This window comes from Anabrus simplex, chromosome 9 (genome assembly GCF_040414725.1).
Source record: "Anabrus simplex isolate iqAnaSimp1 chromosome 9, ASM4041472v1, whole genome shotgun sequence".
NCBI lineage: Eukaryota > Metazoa > Arthropoda > Insecta > Orthoptera > Tettigoniidae > Anabrus > Anabrus simplex.
This window is the reverse complement of record NC_090273.1, coordinates 34535133-34553372: the sequence shown is the minus strand read 5'-3', so window position 1 is coordinate 34553372 and position 18240 is coordinate 34535133. Positions and strand designations below refer to the sequence as shown.

The following is an 18240-nucleotide window of genomic DNA, read 5'->3' as shown; positions in this document are numbered from 1 at the left end:
TCGTTAACTAAAATTTCCTGATCAAATTAACCGCATGAATATGACCACTGCCTCCTTGACCCAGTCGAAAGGCTAGAAACAGGCTGTAAATTTTCATTTTTATAGGACCAGTAAAACTGAAGGGGATGTGACTTAAATGAATTGCGTCCTTAAGCCAATATGCCTCCCTGCTTGCATTCTCAGACCACTAACAAAGAATGGTAAAGAATACTCTACTCTGTCAAACAGCCATCAGTTGATGAGTCTCTACACTGTTACCCTCTGAAGGTGGTATGTGAAAGGGTATCGTATTTCTTCCTGTCCTCCTATCCTTATGTATCATCCACATTAAATTTAAGGATAATAAAATAGACAATACCGATGCGACAATTATTAATATTTCTACCGGTGATGCTGACTGTATTATTTGATGTTCATCAACAAACATTTCTTTATAATTCTCAAAAGGAACTAATTTAGTTTCCCTAGAATCTACTTCTTCGTTTTTATTCTCATACTCATCGCAATCTTGTTTTTCAGCGAGCTTCTCCCACTGCTTGTTCTTCATATCATCCGGTGTGTTGCATATTAATCCTGGATCGTAACCCACTCTCCTGCACCAGTCATACACTTTCTTCATTGGACATTTACATTCCCAGGGGTTGTTGAATAATATTAAATTAGAGCTGATGGCATTCCGTTTGTTCCTTTGACCTTCAGTTTTAAGAGTACCTTGATGAACATGTAAAACAGACTTCAGCACATCTACCATTATTGATGACAATCTGTTATTACTAATGTCTAAATAATTAAGATAGTCCAGTCCAGCGAAGGATTGGGGTTCTAGTGCAGTGATATTGTTGTGCGAAAGGTCGATACGTTCAATGTTTGGCAGATGAATGAATGTGTTATTGGGTACTCTACCTATGTTACAATGGGAAATATTAAGCTCCCTTAGACTGTCACTTTGCAAAAAACCCCCAAAATGAGTTAGATGTAAATTCCTGTTCCCTCTAAGGGACAACTTAACAAGTAGTCTATTGTCCTTGAATATGCGGGAGTTGATTCTGCTGATGTTGTTGTTGGATAGATCCACCTCAGTTAGCCTTGCTTCATAGGAGAACGCCTTGCTTTCAATGTCGGCAATAAAATTATTTCCCAAGATGATTTTAGATAAGTGGACAATTATGGACTTGCCTAGAAGATTTTCCTTCAGGTAAGTTATTCTGTTGAAGGACAAATCGATCAGTGTGGACTGGTAGGGAAATCTTTCAGGAATATCGGTCAGCCCTGAGTTGGAACAGTTAGCGATGTACGAAGGCGAATCTCCACACCGACATCCTTCTGGGCATATCAAGCCTGTGGTGAAACGAAAGAAAAGAAAGAGAAAACACCATTAATGACATATTATCACATAAAACATGCATACGCAAAACTTTTCTGCCAAAGAAGGAACTCGTACATTAAAGAAGAAGAGATGTATTATTATATAGTCGGGTCAGAAGTAATAATGTACAATGTTTCAAATGTTACAATTATAAACTGAAAAATAAATAAATGAGTAAATAAAATGTATCAGATTATATGATCTTCGTCCCGAAACTGGCCATTTTCACAGCGCTATCACAGCCTGACAAAACTCTTGCGTTGCGCAAGAGTATGGACACAGTTTACGGGTACGCAGGTATAACATTGTCTGTCTTTCCCCACACTACAAGAGAGCTGAACCGTGTAGGTATACCCCGTGTATGTAAATTCACTGTTTGTCTCCCCACACCACTACAAAGTCTGTTGAGTAAACGCCAGATTTCCCAGTTGGTGTCGTGGCCTACAGGAAGGCTCTCTTTGGCCTTCATCCACTCTGGTGGCCTGGCTTTCACAGGTTTTGCAGTGAGCATTGTTGTTATCTGCACAAAGCTTTTCCTTGATGTGAGCCGTCTCATAGGAGGTTGGTGACCTAAGAGTGGGTGAGCTTGGTCCTCTACTGACTTTGTTTATTTAGGAGTGAAATGATAGTATATCTTCTAGGCATCTTAGATGGCATTTAAAAATCACAGCATTAAATGGGTCTGTACCGAACGGTTGTTAAGATAGACCTGTTTGAATTTGAATGTTGTAAAATAGGTTAATTTTTTTTCTTGAGGAAGAAACAGCAATATTAGACATCTCAATAAAACAACCTTGTCGTTTGATGTCGGGTCGTTTTGTGTTCCTGTGACTACGATTACCTTACAAGTATTCAAAAATTCCACTGTCTACTTCAGTGGATTTTGCAAGTCATTGAAGATGACGTATTGCTCGTCGAAGAGCAAACTGGAGGAGCATCAATTATGCGAACGAGCTGTTCGTCTCATGTATTTTCCTAAAGCAGACCTCTCATCCTTTACACAACCCCATAAACAAAAATTCAAGGGGTTTTGTTCTGGGGATCTAGACGACCAGGGAATTGCACTGCTACGACCAATCCACCTATTAGAAAAATATGATGGTGCTGAACTCCCTAACTCGGTGCCAGTAATGAGGAGGGACTCCGTCGCGTATGCAAAGGAACGTCGTCTAGTAGTTCTGTCAATGTTCGCTACAAAAAACCCAGATACTTTGACATTCATAGATCTTCTAAAATAATGGGATTTATCAGCTGATCATTCATAATACCACACCATACACTGACATAGAAACAAAGTAAACTATATATACATTCAAGCAGGTCTATCTCGACAACCGTTCTGTATAGACCCCATGTTCACAGTGGCCAGTTCTTATATCACCTAGGTCAGGGTTGGTGAAACTGTGACACGCGAACACGACTTCCGTGGCACGCCGCACTACATACTAACATATTTTAGTGTTTCCAACATGTAATAAATACGTCGAAAATCTACCAACGTAGCCTACATTTACATTACACTTTAATAAAACAGTACGTCACAATGAATCCTATGACCATATTTTTTACAAATGTTATTAGGTTAAAGCAAAAATATACCATATTCCTTGAATTTACCTTTTTTTGAAATGTAATTTTCAGTGATGTTAGCAAAATAAATAAATTAAACATTCAGCCGAATGGATTTTTATGTAATGCAATCTAATACCTAAAGGAAGTCAAATGAGGGAGTTTCGTGATGATTGTAAAGGAAAATAACCGATGCCACACTAGACAATGAAAAGTAATAAACAAGACCTTAACTGACACATTAGTCGGTATAGTTTTGCCATCTTTGACGTAGAGTATTGCCCTTTTTTTCATTGGACGTCAATATATAACAAATCCCTATTCTGTCAGTCATTCACAGCGATTTTTCATGAGAATTTGGACTGTCCAAGACAGGTTTACATATTAGTCCTTTATAAACGTAATCGTAAGGGTAAAGGTTTACTGAAAAATTGTATGTGGCAAAAGTTGTAGAAAATGCTATTTCCGATCGTTAATAACTTAGATATTACGAAAATAGTTCTTTTTTTCCCGACCAAATCCTGTGAGACAGTTGGTGCGTGATCACTTCAGGGTCAGTTCAAGGCGGTTTTACGGGAAGAACGAAGCAGTCATTTTACTTTTCTCGGCGCTATTTTTTGGGTCATCAGTAGAGCTAGGAATTTTAGGTGCAAAATTTTGGTTAAAAAGGTGCAAGAAAGTCGAGAAAGTTGCACCAAAAGGTGCATATTTTAAATGTAAATCTGCATACAAACACCGCCAAACCAATTTTACATAATATATACGGACACAAAATTTACTCATGTTATCATGTATTACAAACCTGCCTAAAACAAATCGTAGAACACAATATTATTAAAATCGTACGTCCAAAATACTGCAAGCTAATATTGAGTCGAGGGGCCGATGACCTTAGATGTTTGGCCCCTTTAAACAACAAGTATCACCATCGTCATCATCATAATCATCATCATCATCAATATAGAGTCGATGCATAAGTTCGTGCGGTGTTCTTTTGGGTTGGCAACAATGCGGCGTGAAGTGACTGCTTATCGTTATTCCGTTGTTTTGAGTTGGGAGTTTGTGTGGTGTAAAACACAGGTTTTCTTCATTGTGAACGTATTATTTGTGTATATTTCAGACAAACCGATATGGAATGTCAAGTTGAGAAAAGCGAGCATTTCCGACACTTACTATTTGAGTTAAACCGAGGATCCAGTGCACCAGCAGCTGCGAGAACAATTTTTGAAGTGTACGGGAATGAAGCATTTGCTGAAAGAACAGCACAAAAATGGCTTTCCTGCTTTCGAGCAGGACGGTTTGACTTGTCTAATGATCCACGTTCTGGAACCTTCAGATTTTGACGAAAATCGCTTGAATGTGTTGTTTCATGAGAATTCTCGTCAAACAACGCGGGAAATGGCGGAAGTTTTTGAATGTGATCAGTCAACTATTGTACGCCATTTTCATTCGATGGGTAAGGTACAGAAATTGCGTATTTAGGTACCGCATGTGCTAAGTGACTAACAAAAATCAACGAGCAAACATCTGTTCGTCATTGTTTGCCCGTCACCGGTTGGCTTGTGATAGGCACGAAGCAATACTTTCGAACATTGTTACCGGTGACGAGAAATGGTGCCTGTATGTCAACATGAAGAATAGGAAAGAGTGCTTAGCCCATCAAGGAAAGCGACTCCCCGTGCCAAGGATAATGTCCATCAACAGAAAATCATGTTGTGTGTTATTCCGATAAACATAAGTGTGGACTAAATTTCGACGTGCTTCGGGTATCCAAGGATCATCTTCAGTACCGGGAATTTCCATTGCAGGCAGTATTGTCACTGAACCACTCTCGATTGCTAACCATCTTGCAAGTCATTTCGCGAATGTGTCTGGCTCCGGGAAGTACCAAGCTTCAGACGACTATACTGTGCCCTTTACGGAGTGGGAACTCCGCAGCGCCTTGGCGCTTTGCAAGGACACGTCCCCTGGACCAGAAAATGTCCATAACCAGATGTTAAAACATCTTAGCTAGGATAGTCTATTATATCTCTTTTGAGTGTTCAACGGAATCTGGATAGAGGGTGAGTTTCCTTTCTCAGTGGCGAGAGGGCATAGTCATATAGTCATTCCTGTCCTCAAGCCTGACAAAAATACTAAGTATGCAGGAAGCTATAGACTTACTTGTCTCACTAACTGCTTGTGTAAGCTATTTGAGAGGATGGTAAATCGTCGACTTGTGTGGTGTCTGGAGAAACAAGGACTTTTGTCCGAGTACCAATGTGGTTTTCGAGTCGCTTGCTCGACCATTGATCATCTGGTATGCCTGGATATTTCTATCCAGGATGCATTTCTCCTTAAACAGCATTTGGTGGCTGTTTTCTTTGACTTACAAAAGGCCTATGACACCACATGGCGATATGGTATCCTTTCAGTCCTGCATCAATGGAGATTCCGAGATAACTTGCCGGTATTTATTGCGAATTTTTTGTCCCTCCGTCTATTCCGTGTCCGAGGTGGGAGGGAATATTCGCAATACTACGTTGAAGAAAATGGAGTCCGGCAGGGATCGGTTCTTAGTGTCACTTTATTTGCGATTGCCATAAACGGTATTGTCGCTGCTGCTGGTTCAGCAGTAATACCTAGGCTCTAAACTTGAGACCACAGGACCCCTAGTCATGTCTGACGTTGTTTCCATTGACTTCTGTCAGATTCACCACATTCAACTTTCTATCGGACCTCACTTAGTCAACCCGTTTAGTCTTCCGATCCAGACAGTATTTAGCTTGGCGAGACCTAGCCAAATTTAATTTTTATAGCTCCCTAAACACAGCATATATACCCATTTCTTACTCTGATCCGACCCCCACGTTGTTAGGTTTGTGAGACCTAGGGAGTTGACTTGGCCCGGTTTGAGGACCGAATGCCTTCATGACACCAACCCTGTGTATAAGGATGTATCGAATAATTACGTGTTTCTGCAGTGGTTGGCAGAGTACTGTGCTGTGTGTGTAACTTGAAGATCTGAAACAGAACCCCATGAACTAAATAATACTATTATTGATTTTATGTCCAAATAATTACTTTGAAAGTTTTCGGAGAAGCAGAGGTGGCATAATTTTGTAATTTATTATTATTATTATTATTATTATTATTATTATTATTTGATCTGTTTTGCACTGCTCATATCTTGGTCTTCTACTGTAAACCCTTAACACGTCTTTTTAAAGCGACATATCACGAATCGCCTTAATTTATTTAATTTTTATTTATTTATTTATTTATTTATCATACCGTTATTTATGCATAATTTTCACCTTTGACGCTATCTTAAAGACCTTAGGCCTATTCCAGATCACAGGAACTCCTTCAGATCCTGTCTACGATAGATTCAGAGAAAATAATAATAAGTAGTAGTAGTAGTAGTAGTATTTATTCATTCATCATGTCGTTTACATATTTACAGGACTCTGTTTTATATATACATAACTCTTCTAATAACATTATTACTTGAGAAATATTAATCTTGTGACTAAACCACATATATTACAGAAGTAGTAGTATTATTATTAACATATTAATACTTAAAATAAATTGAACTTGTAACTATCTCTTGCACACATTAAATAAATTATTATTATTATTATTATTATTATTATTATTATTATTATTATTATTATTATTATTATTATTATTATTATTATTATTATTATACAAAATCACACCAACCTCAACAGAGTCGAGTAGATATCAGTAAAATACCACGTAAGGTGAAACCTTGTGTGTGGTAATTTAGAATATTAATTACATAGAGAGAAATATATTTTAAAATGATGCCTGAAGTACGAGTATGGGTATGAGTGAATTACGGATATGATCAACAGCGCATGGTGGAGCATTGAATAGAAATTGGATATGGTGACGTGATATTCTCATTTAGTTATTTCTTCAACAACAGTTTTATTATCCCTGACAAAGGATTTAAGACACTTCAGACTCATTTTCTGACCTAATGAAGTAGTTTGTAAAGAACCGGGAAGGACATTAAAGAATTTTGGAATGAAGTACAAGAAATTGCGCTTTGTTATGCTAAGTTTGGGTTTGTATAACATACAACGGTGGTACATCTTACTGAGTGTTGAATATTCATGTTTAATGTTCTCAATTATATTTTTGTTTTTGTTAATATATTTGTATATTTCAAGGGCATATAGCTGTTTTACATTCAATATATTGGCTTCAGCATATAATTGACTACTTGGGTATAATCTTCCTTTCTGGTACATTACTCGTAATATAAGGTTTTGAACAACCTGTATTTTATTGATTACATTTTTGTAGGCTCCTCCCCATGCTAAAATTCCGTAGCTAAGAATAGACTGAACTAAGGCGTAATAAACCTCTCTTAATAATTTCATACTGGATATGTATTTTAAATTATGAAATATATAAACAGTTCTTCTGATTTTCTTTCTTAAATCGGTAATGTGACTTTTCCATTTCATGTTCTAATCAATTAATAATCCCAAATACTTAACATTACTTTATAAATTTTGTAGCAGTTACAATTAAATTTACAGTTGATGTTGTGTACAAGTAATTCATTAAAATCGTTTCGTGTATCTGTTACAGAAAAATTCATAAATTTTGTCTTTTTAATGTTTAGAAATAATTCATTATTATCTAACCATGCTTTAACTTTAAGCAATGCTCGAGTTGCTCTCTGTCTGACGAGATTCCAGCTATCACCCTCAACATAAATGACTGTATCATCTGCATATGTTACGATGTGCGTATGTTCGGCATTTGCTATTGTTTTCTCTAGATCATTAACAAATAGAATAAACAATAAAGGACCTAATACTGTGCCTTGTGGGACACCCTTTATTATCCTCATCGGTGTGCTTAGATGTTGATTAATTTTGACATACTGTACTCGATCTGTCAAGTAACTCTCAAGCAAATCCAGCACATTACCCCTAAAGCCGTATTTTTCCAATTTCTGGAGGAGCAAGCGGTGTGACACACTATCGAATGCCTTTTCAAGGTCGTGAAATATCCCTGTGGAGAGCAGAGAAGAATTAAGATTTTCGTATATTCTCTTTGTTAAGGCGGATATAGCATCAGTCGTTCCGAGATTTTTAATGAATCCAAACTGTCAGGGCGAAAGTATTTGGTGTTTTTCTAAAAATTGGTCAGTATTGTTCTTTAAGCATTTTTCGAATATTTTTGATATTATTGTAGTTATCGAAATGGGTCTGTAATTTCTAATGTCATAAATATTTCCAGACTTGTGAAGAGGTTTTACTATTGTTTTAAGCTGTTTTGGAAAGTAACCTAAGGTGAAGGAATCATTGATAATATTCAGCAACGGTTCCTTTAATGACTCTATATTTTCTTTAACAATTCGTGCCGAAATATTGTCTATTCCTACAGCTTTGTTTTTATGTACTTCACTCAAACATCTCTTCAGATTGTATTCTGTTATCGGTGCAAGGAAGCAAGTATGAGGGTTGCGAGCGATATTTAATGTGGAGTCGGAAATCTGTCTGTGATGCTTTGCTTTCTCAGTTGTTTCGTTAATTAAATAATTGTTAAATTTATTAGAAATATTAATGTCATGTTTCCAGATTTCACCTTTATATCTGATTTCCTTGATCTCTTCTTTTCTACCTGACCTTTGTGTTATTTCATTGACTATGCCCCAGACCTTACCCCGGTTATTTGAATTGCGATTGATCAGATTCCTATAGTACTCAGTTTTCGTTTTCATAATTAGATCATTTAGTTTGTTCCTATATTTCCTGTACTGTTCTTTAATTTCCAAGTTATCCCTATTTTTTAAATATTGTTGATAAAGTCGGTCTCTTGTGTGAATAGATTTTACCAAACCGTAAGAAATCCATTCTGTTCTTTTGACTTCCTTTGATTTCAATTTAACAGTGGACAGGCTCATGCAGCTTTTAATTGTATTCACGAATTTATCAAGTTTGATATCTAAATCACTGCTGTTTAAGATGTCTCCCCAATTTATTTTACTTAAATGATTTTTAAGTTCAAAATGATCTATTTTAAAACAGTTACGTCGAAAATTTGGTATGTTATTAGGGACCGAGGCATTTTGAATGGTGAGACTTACTATTATAGGATAATGATCTGAAATTTTACTTTGAGAGATGATAGACAGAATGTCGTCATTTCTCAACCTACTTTTAATCAAAGTGTATGTTTACTTATACTTTTCATGTCGTTGTGAAAGCACATCTTTAGATCTTTCCGTTCCGTGGATTTGGCCGCGCATCGCACACATACAAACACTTGGGATATCATGGGCTGACTGAATATGGCTCTTCGTGTCTGGGAACGAAAATGGCTTCCTACGGCATGGACTTAATATGGCTCCTTCACTTGTATTACCTATATTATATACATTGCCTGGCGACAGTGAATCTATGCATTCAATCTTGGTGACAGCACGTTGGATTGTCATATCCCAACACACGTTTTCCTGATAGTTTTTCGTTCATAACTCACCAATGACAGCGAAAATGAAAAATCCAGCTTCGAGGTGCATTCGAACCCTCTTCCATCGACCTATGATCAAAATTTCAGACCTCTGCGTGCTGTAGATTTGGCTTGGCATCGTGTAAGCGCACACACACTCTCTCTCTCTCTCTCTCTCTCTCTCTCTCTCTCTCTCTCTCTCTCTCCCCCCTCTCTCTCTCTCTTCCTTTTATTATGTATACTAGTAAATGTACCCGTGCTTCGCTACGATATTCTACATTGTGTACGGATTTCTCCGTAAATTACTGTAAAGGCAGTGAGTAAGATTATATTGAATTGCATGCCTCTTATTGCTATTCTTAAAAAAAAAAAAAAAAAAAAAGGGAGGACGGAATACGTTGTTTCCGATATAAGGCAGGCATTGGGGAAGTTTAGATTGTAAAGATAGGCCACATTTCCTACTGCCAATCACAATCGAGTTTGGTAGTTTCTACTATAACGACAGGCTCACTTGGCAACTGCCATTCACAATAGAGATGGAGAGCTTTAATTATAAAGGCGGGGCCCTTTTCATAATGTCAGTCACATTCGAGTTGGAGAGATTTGATTAAAATCGAGAAATGCAGCGCTATCTAACGTATCAACAATCGAGACACGACAGTAAGTCATAGGACCAAAGTTGTAGATCTCTCCAATTTGAACGGTGATGGTGCTATCTATTTTGTAATACGACCTACCGTTTAGCCACCAATTACCCCGAAACGAAGGTCTGCACCGTCATTAAAATGCATCCATATTCGATATTTTCCGGGGCCAAAAGTTATACATTTTAACAGCTGGGATTTTTTCATCAAAGAAAAGAGAGTCCAGATATCGGGATTAGCATACATACGGAGAAATTAAGGAATAAAGTTAAAATTAATATAATAAAATTAGGAATATGAGTGAGGTTAGCCGGATAGGACAAATATTTAAATACCAAGTGGATGTACTGGAAAATCATATGTCCTTCAAGAAATTGTGATGGTATGAGTTACGGATATAAGAAGGCGGTAACAGAGGAGAAATTTAGCTGCAGAGATTCTTAGGTAAACAGATAAGAAGATGACATACGGTGTTATTACTTAAGCTATTCGAGGACGGTTATAACCTCCAACGATATTCCGCCAGTATTCCCCAGAATGGCCGATTGATGTGTCTTGCTTTGTACCCAAGGAACAATCATGAGTTTACAGGAATGATGACAACAATTGCAATGCGTTACTTCCCTGCTGGCAAGCAGCGACGTTACCATGGTAATCTGTGGGTTTGTTGTCGGTCTGTCGGTCACTCGATGCAGAGAACGATACCAGCAGAAAATAGTAATTTTCTCCGTCATTTGAAGAGTAAGCTAAATTATGGACATAACAAAAGTTGTTTATAATGAAGAGAGTTTCACATACAGTCCACGGATTTTACAGAAAATCAATAGTATAAGAAAAAAAATGGAGGAAAACGGTTCTAGTTTTCCTATAAACCTCTCTCTATTCAAAGATTTTTTAGTCATGAGCATATCAAAACCTTCGCCGGGATGATTGTACTGTAAATATGACGTTTGTTCGAGATCTATCCAGCCGTTTCGCCGTGATGGTGGAACAAACAGACACGAAAAATAACCACCGATTCGGTCTTATGTTGGCCTAAAACGGATAAATATCTGAACAATTGGCAAAACAAACGAAATTACAGACAGCGGACCCCTTACAACTTTATTGATATAGATGCATATATAAACTCTCCCCGGGATGAGTATACTGTATATATGAAGTTTGGTCGAGATCTATCCAGCCGTTTCGCCGTGATGCGAAACAGACGGACAAACAGACACGAAAGCAAAAAACCACTGATACAGTTTTTAGTAGGCCTAAATCGGATAAATATCTGAAAAATTGGCAAAAGAAACGAAATTACAGACAGCGGACCCCTTACAAATTTATGTATATAGATTTGACTTTGCCTGAACAAATTACTATGTGTAAATTGCGTAATTTCGAAATATGGATTTAAATAACATCTTAAAACTACTTAATGTGAGTCACGGTACTCTTTGTCTCTTTGCAAACTGTGGTTCATGTGACGTCAGAGCAATTCTGAGACGATCTTCCGAGCGATTTTTTTTCTTCGAGGGAAGTGCACATGTTACACTTATATTTGTGTGGGGAAATATCGATTCACAAAATTGCATTGGCCTGAACATGGTTAATAAGAATAATTGAATTTATTTAAATTTGGGAATAGGCTAAATTGTAATCGGTATCAGTCTAAAATTGAACTATTTGGGTTTGAAGTATTTAGTACCAATACATATTTATTAGTCCACAGAGAGTTAAAACTTCGTTTTTTAAAAATCTAGTTTCCTTTTCTTACCATTCAGAGCAGAAAGATCATTTCTAGAAACCGAGCGAAGTAAACTTTTAATTACACATATACTCGTGTTCTCATCTTGAGGTGGCGCAGCTCTTTTCAGGCGCACCCGCAGTGGTGAGCGGCATGTACAAGTACCAGCCCTGCTGACGTTGATGAATCTCTCGCAGTACCTGTACCCTTGATGACGGCAGATGACAGCACTAACCGTTACGCTACGGAGGGGGCAGTATTGAAATTATAAATCCGCATAGAAGAAAGCGCACCGAGTGAATTGGCCGCGTGGTTAGCGTCGCGTAGTTGTTCAGGAGATGGTGGGTTTGAATTCCACCGTCGGCAGCTCAGAAGATGGTTTTTCGTGACTTCCCATTTTCACGCCAGGTAACTAAGGCTCTCTAAATTGAGGCTGCGGTCGTTTTCTTCCCAGTTCTATCGCATTCTCGCCCAAAGATCTGCTTGTTAATTTGCAAGTCACTTGGTAGTGTTGATCGGTCACAGGCTGCCGTAACTCTAGTCTTCAGATAATTTACTACTGAACAAAAACAAGTGTACCAACCCTAATTTGATTGCGTTGATTACGGATCTGAAGTCTGTTTTATTTCTATCATGTCACAATTTTAAAGTATTTTTCAATTTTTATATTTTTAAACATTTAGATCCATTTTATATACTGTACTATATTGTAATTTTAGTACTAAACATAAAGCAAGTGTAAGAACCCTAATTTGAGTCTACTGATTATAGATCTGAAGTACTTTATCTCGTCATAATTTTAAAATAATGATATTTTTAATTTGTCACATGTCTTTAAATTATACTTTCTTCATTCTCACCTTTTCTTTTCCCCATCACATCTCGGCTCTGTAAGTGACGAGCATGGTGAGAGTTTCCTTCGGGATATATCAACGATGGACTCCAAGTACCATGGTCAGTAAGATCCGAGGATGAAAGGTGATGTCTGCTGGTCCCTACAACGATCAATTGTTTATATGAGTATATCTATATCTCGGAAATGTAACAGTTTACGGAGGTAAAAATCGGTATTTTGAATCTCCTTCAAAAATGAAGAAACACGTATTTCTTTGGTTTTGGAAAATCTCCCCTTAGGTGAAAAAAGGTGCAAAAGGGTTTGAAAATATTTTATTACGATACTTTAATCTCAAAAACTGAAGATATTACAGACATGAAATTCGGTACATGAAATTTCCTTTAATAATAAAGAAACATATATTTTTTTAGTTTTTGGAATATCCACTTAAGGGGGAGGATGAACAGGGGGTGAAAACGGGGGGTGAATTTTTAAATGTACAGTATATCTCCATAAGGTAACATGTTACAGACGTGAAAACTGGTATTTGGAATCTCCTGTAAAAGTAAAGAAACATGCATAAATTGTTAGACACATTCGTGAAAACTGGGGAAGTGAAAAAGGGAGTGAATTATTTTTAAATGAACATCATCATCATGAGTCGTGTAACTCATTGCTGAGCGTCGTGACCCCATTTGACTTCACACGATATTCTTGATTAAGCGGCGACAACTTTGACGATGTTCAGCTTCTCTTAAAGCCTGCGGAAGAGTCAGACCGCTGGTACGCAGAACTTGATCAGTACACCTGCTTGATGTCCTTCCTCGTGATCTTCTGCCGACAACTTTGCCTTCCATGATACACTTCTCCATATTTTCCCCATCCCGCCTTACAATATGTCCGAAGAATTGGAGGATTCTCCTTATGACACGAGAGGAGAGACGTTCGGAGATATTCAGTTCTTGAATAATAGATGCATTAGTTCTTCTTTCCGTCCAAGGTACACGGAGCATCGTTCTCCGACACCACATCTGAAAGGCGTCGATACGGTACTTTTTTCTTGCCTTAAGGGTCCAGGTCTCGGAGCCGTAAAGGAAGATAGAGAACACAAGATAATCAACTAGTCTAACCTTTGTACTGTTTGTGATTGCTGTGGTCTGCCATATTTTTGTTAGTTTGCTCATAGCAACTCACCTTAAGGTGATACGTCTCCTAATCTCTTTGTCAGAACTTCCGGTATCACAGATGGTCGACCCAAGGTATATAAAGTCATTTACCATTTCCAGTTCCCTTAATCGACCTGTCAGCTGGATCTGTGCCGCTCTGTCAATTACCATTAGTCTGGACTTGCTCAGATTGATCTCTAGCCCATATTCTAAACTTGCATCTTTTACCCTTACTAGTAATTTTGCAAGTTCATCTTCACTGTTGGCAAGGAGAGTGGGGTCATCAGCAAAGCGCAGTTTACTGATTTTTTCGTCCACCAAGTGATATGCCTCCAGTCCAGTCAATGAGGGCTTTCTTCATCACATATTCAGCATAGATGTAATATAGAATAGGTGATAATATGCAGCCCTGTCGGACACCCTGCGAAATACTGAAAAATTCTACAGTATATCTCAAAAAACTGAAGATGTTACAAACGTAGAGGTTGGTATTTGGAACCTTCATTAAAAATAAACACTTTTTTCGGAAAATCCACTTAACGAGGATTGTAAAAAGAACTCTAAAAGGTGTTGATTTCTTTGTATGAGGATACTTATATCTCAAAAACTGAAGATGTTATACACATGAAAATTGGAATGTTGAAATCCCCTTTAAAAATAAATAGACACGTATTTTTTTGTTTTCGGATAATCCACTTAAAGGGGGGGGGGGCAAAAAGGAGTGAAAATGGGATTGAATTATTTTTATGAGAATGCTTATGCCTGTTGCAATTCCTTGAAGGATGCAGTATTTTTGTATCCGTCTCTTGGCACAGGCGAGAGCAAAGTGTAGCTTCCATCGAAATCCCAGTCTCAACCATGGCTGTGACAATATGGAAGCTGCTGGGGTATGGATGGTGCTGAGTAGTGACATTTGGAGCGCAACTAGTGTCTGAATATTATGAAAGGTGTTAATTCTAGGATCAGTTGTGCTGCAGTAGCATCTTCTGTTCCAGTGAGGAAAGCAATCGCAAACTATCTCACTCCTCATCTTACCTATTACAGTATATATATATATAAACTGAAGATGTTAAAATAAAGAAACGTGTATCGTTTTGTTTTCTGAAAGTTCACTTAAAGGTGGTCTGACAAAAAGTGAAAAAGGTGTTGAATTCTTTTTCATTAGGATACTTACACCTCAAGGACTGAGGATGTTACGGATGTGGAAATTGGTATTTGGGATCTCGTTTAAAAGTAAATAATCACATAATTTTTCTTTTCGGACAATGCATTTAAAGAGGGGGGGGGCGGGGTGGCTGAAAAGGAGTGAAAAGCGGGTTGTTTTCTTGTGATGAGGATACTTATATTTCAGAAATGTTACAGACATCAAAATTGGTATTTGGAATCTCCTTTAGAAATAAAGGATAATGTTTTTCACCTTTTTCCGAAAATCTATTGACGGGGTGAAAAGTAGTGAAAAAACTGGTCGAATTTTTTATCACTATACCGATACGCATATCTCTCAAGCCGAAGATGTTACTCAGCGGGTGTGTGGTTCTTAATGGATTTCCTTTTCTGAGCTCATTCTTAAGGAATTTCCTCTAAACACCTTAATAGCTATGTGAAGAGCGGAGTGTCGATGGATCAACCAAGCATAATTCAGTAGACTCGTTGAAACCAGCTTTACTACTGGGAGGAAATATCAACACCACCACCGACCCTCAACGTACCAGTCGTAGAAAGGAACCACACAATGGTAGGACTGACCAGACCGTCACCAAATCAGGACGCATGGTTCATTTCCCTGCACGTTAACTTGAAATCCACGGGAGCGAAGCCGCGGGGACAGGTATTGCTATATAGTATATCCTTTTTTTTCTATTTGCTTTACGTCGCACCTACACAGATAGGTCTTATGGCGACGATTGTGCAGGAAAGGCCTAGGAATGGGAAGGAAGCGTCCGTGGCCTTAATTAAGGTACAAATAAAGTCATTCAAATAAACTCAATACAACAAATTCTAATATCAACAATATATACAATAAATGTTTAAGTTTAGAACAAAAAGTTCACACCCCTATTAAAATACTAAAATCAAGATAACTTATACGTATTACCATTGTTTTAGTAGTTTCATAAAAACACTGGTCTTGTAAACCAATATTAAGATATCTCTTCTAAAACTCAGAGGAAAGAAAATTCTTCTCACTAATCCCCAAAATTAATATTTTACACTAAACTACCCTGGTGTGAAAATGGGAAACCACACAAAACCATCTTCAGGGCTACCGACAGTGGGGTTCGAACCCACTATCTTCCGAATACTGGATACAGGCCGCACTTAAGCGACTGCAGCTATCGAGCTCGGTTAGTATTTTCTTACAAACCCTATTGAGTAGAGTTGTAGCTCGGAGTTGTACTTAGGTGTCTATGGATCTGTGTACTCTTTAGGAAACTACTTACAACTGTCCAAAACGAATTACCATCAACAGCGTCATATGAGCAAGGCGCAAATGTTTGAAATTTAATCCAGACTTTTGGCACGCATTCTAGTGATTAGAAATTGTATGCCATCACCTCCCCTATCCTGACGGCCAACATTCTGTTGGTAAAACTTCAACGAACGGGACTCAAACTGACTAATCACGGTGTCAGGCCATATAAAATGACGCGTTAACGACCAGGTGGGCTGCTGGTCTTCGTACTTATCGACAAGGATAAATGGAAGAAGTTACTCATACATTTCGCTGAAAGCATTTTTCACAAAGTAGTTCAAGTATGACGGTCTTCATTGCATTATTCTTGTAGCCCATATCTGGTACCATTTTAACTCTCCATATATGATATATGTGGAAGGCAACAGAAGTCACGATATACGTAGCTCGACCTCATGCCGATAGATATAGCTCTGTACCTACGGCATCGCAACGGATTAAACAATAACTTCACTGACACAAACGTATTTTTCTTAAAAAATTACAAAAGTCGTGGTCGTGAGAGCTTCATTGTATTTTTTTCTTGTAAAGAAGACATAACAATCTATAACTCCTACCAGTTTCAGCTATTGAAATCTTTTCGTTTTCTCAATATCGCTGGGAATGACAGACAGAATTAGGATTATATATAGTAAGATTTAGAATTAACGTCTCAGTCCCATAACTCAAAAACCTGCAGTTTACGAAGTGACGCATGGTCAGTGCGACGTGTTCTCTCGGCCGTTATTCTTGGTTTTCTAGAGCGGAATCGCCATCTCACCATCAGATAACTCCTCAATTGTAATCGCGTGACATAAGTGGAACTCGTGTCAACCCTCTGATCCAGGTAAAAATCCCTGCTCTGGCCGGGAATCGAACCCTCCGGCTGATGGGCAGGTATGGTACCTCTAGAGATGGGAGCTCATAGGATAGTTTGTAGGGGGGCCTGGACCTGGGGGTATGTAGTACTTTTAATATTTTGAAAGATGAATGACGACTTGTATTCCATGGTATAATGCCACCCACGGTATCCCCTACAACTTCTACGTAATACCGACTTTTAAATCATTTTCATGAAAGAAAAACACCTGACTACATTAAAATTTTTCCTTTCCCTGAGACCCTCCCCCTTGCCCCCGGGAATGGGCGCCCTTGCCCCTAGACAGCAGGGCCATCAGATGAAACCAATAAGCCCATAAAATGTAAGTAAATGCAGCCCGTTATCATCAGTCCCGAATAAAGAAAATTTGCCCATCTTACGTGAAGTTAGCCTACCCGTCCAAGTCTCTTGGAAAACAAAAATAAAATTTAGATCTGATTTTCACACCCTTGAACGTCCATGCATTGCACTCATATGGTCAGCTGTGCTGAGAATATGTCATATTATAAGGAAACTTGAAAACATTATTATAATAATGGCTAGCACAACATATGTTAGTGGACTGCAGTTAATCTAGTACTTTCACTCCAGTGCCTCCAAAGGCGCTGAATGCAGCTTTCACGCGATTTGTCGAAGGTGTTTTGTCTTGTTTTATAGTAATATTTCACTGATGGATTTGGACCAATATTAATAAACAGTTACATGTCATAACTAGTATTTTATTGCTTTACCTGAACAGCAGCTCACGATTGTGGAGATGATGATCAGTCCCGCGACGTGCATTTCGATCACTGATAACAAATACCTACTTCACCTCATATGAGTAACCTGCTGCTACTCGCATATCTTATCTCTTAGAGCATTTATCAATAACGGAGCAGTCCATCACCACCATCCACTGCGATAATGGGTAAAGCAGCTATAAGAAACCTCTTTGTTCCTTGTTTTATTATGTTTTTCTGAACATGTCTGAGAGACACTTTAATCTTGAATTATTGTTTCGGGGTTCTTTGTTAGCTACGAAACCTAATACTTTCGACTGCAGATCCCATTTTGAAATCCACTATATTTTCTACGTCAGTGTCCCAACATCGATTTGAGATGATTCTCGCG

The 18240-nt window shown here is 38.0% G+C and overlaps 1 protein-coding gene across 1 annotated transcript; it reads right to left on the bottom strand.

Annotated features, from left to right (window-relative positions):
* Positions 1–220: 220 nt before the first annotated feature.
* Positions 221–17926, bottom strand: LOC136880841 (phospholipase A2 inhibitor beta). The gene is made up of 3 exons (XM_067153385.2): positions 17859–17926; positions 12655–12789; positions 221–1338 (listed from the first exon to the last, which is right to left on the bottom strand). Exons 1-3 carry the CDS (start codon positions 17908–17910, stop codon positions 221–223), a joined length of 1305 nt encoding a protein of 434 aa, XP_067009486.2. The 5' UTR covers positions 17911–17926.
* Positions 17927–18240: the final 314 nt, after the last annotated feature.

Coding starts and splice junctions, on each gene's coding strand:
- LOC136880841 (XM_067153385.2), bottom strand. CDS start 17,910: ATGCACGTCGCGGGACTGATCATCATCTCCACAATCGTGAGCTGCTGT. Junction 12,790..17,858: donor AATCGTGAGCTGCTGTTCAG/GTAAAGCAATAA, acceptor TGATCGTTGTAG/GGACCAGCAGACATCACCTT. Junction 1,339..12,654: donor TGTGATGGGGAAAAGAAAAG/GTGAGAATGAAG, acceptor GTTTCACCACAG/GCTTGATATGCCCAGAAGGA.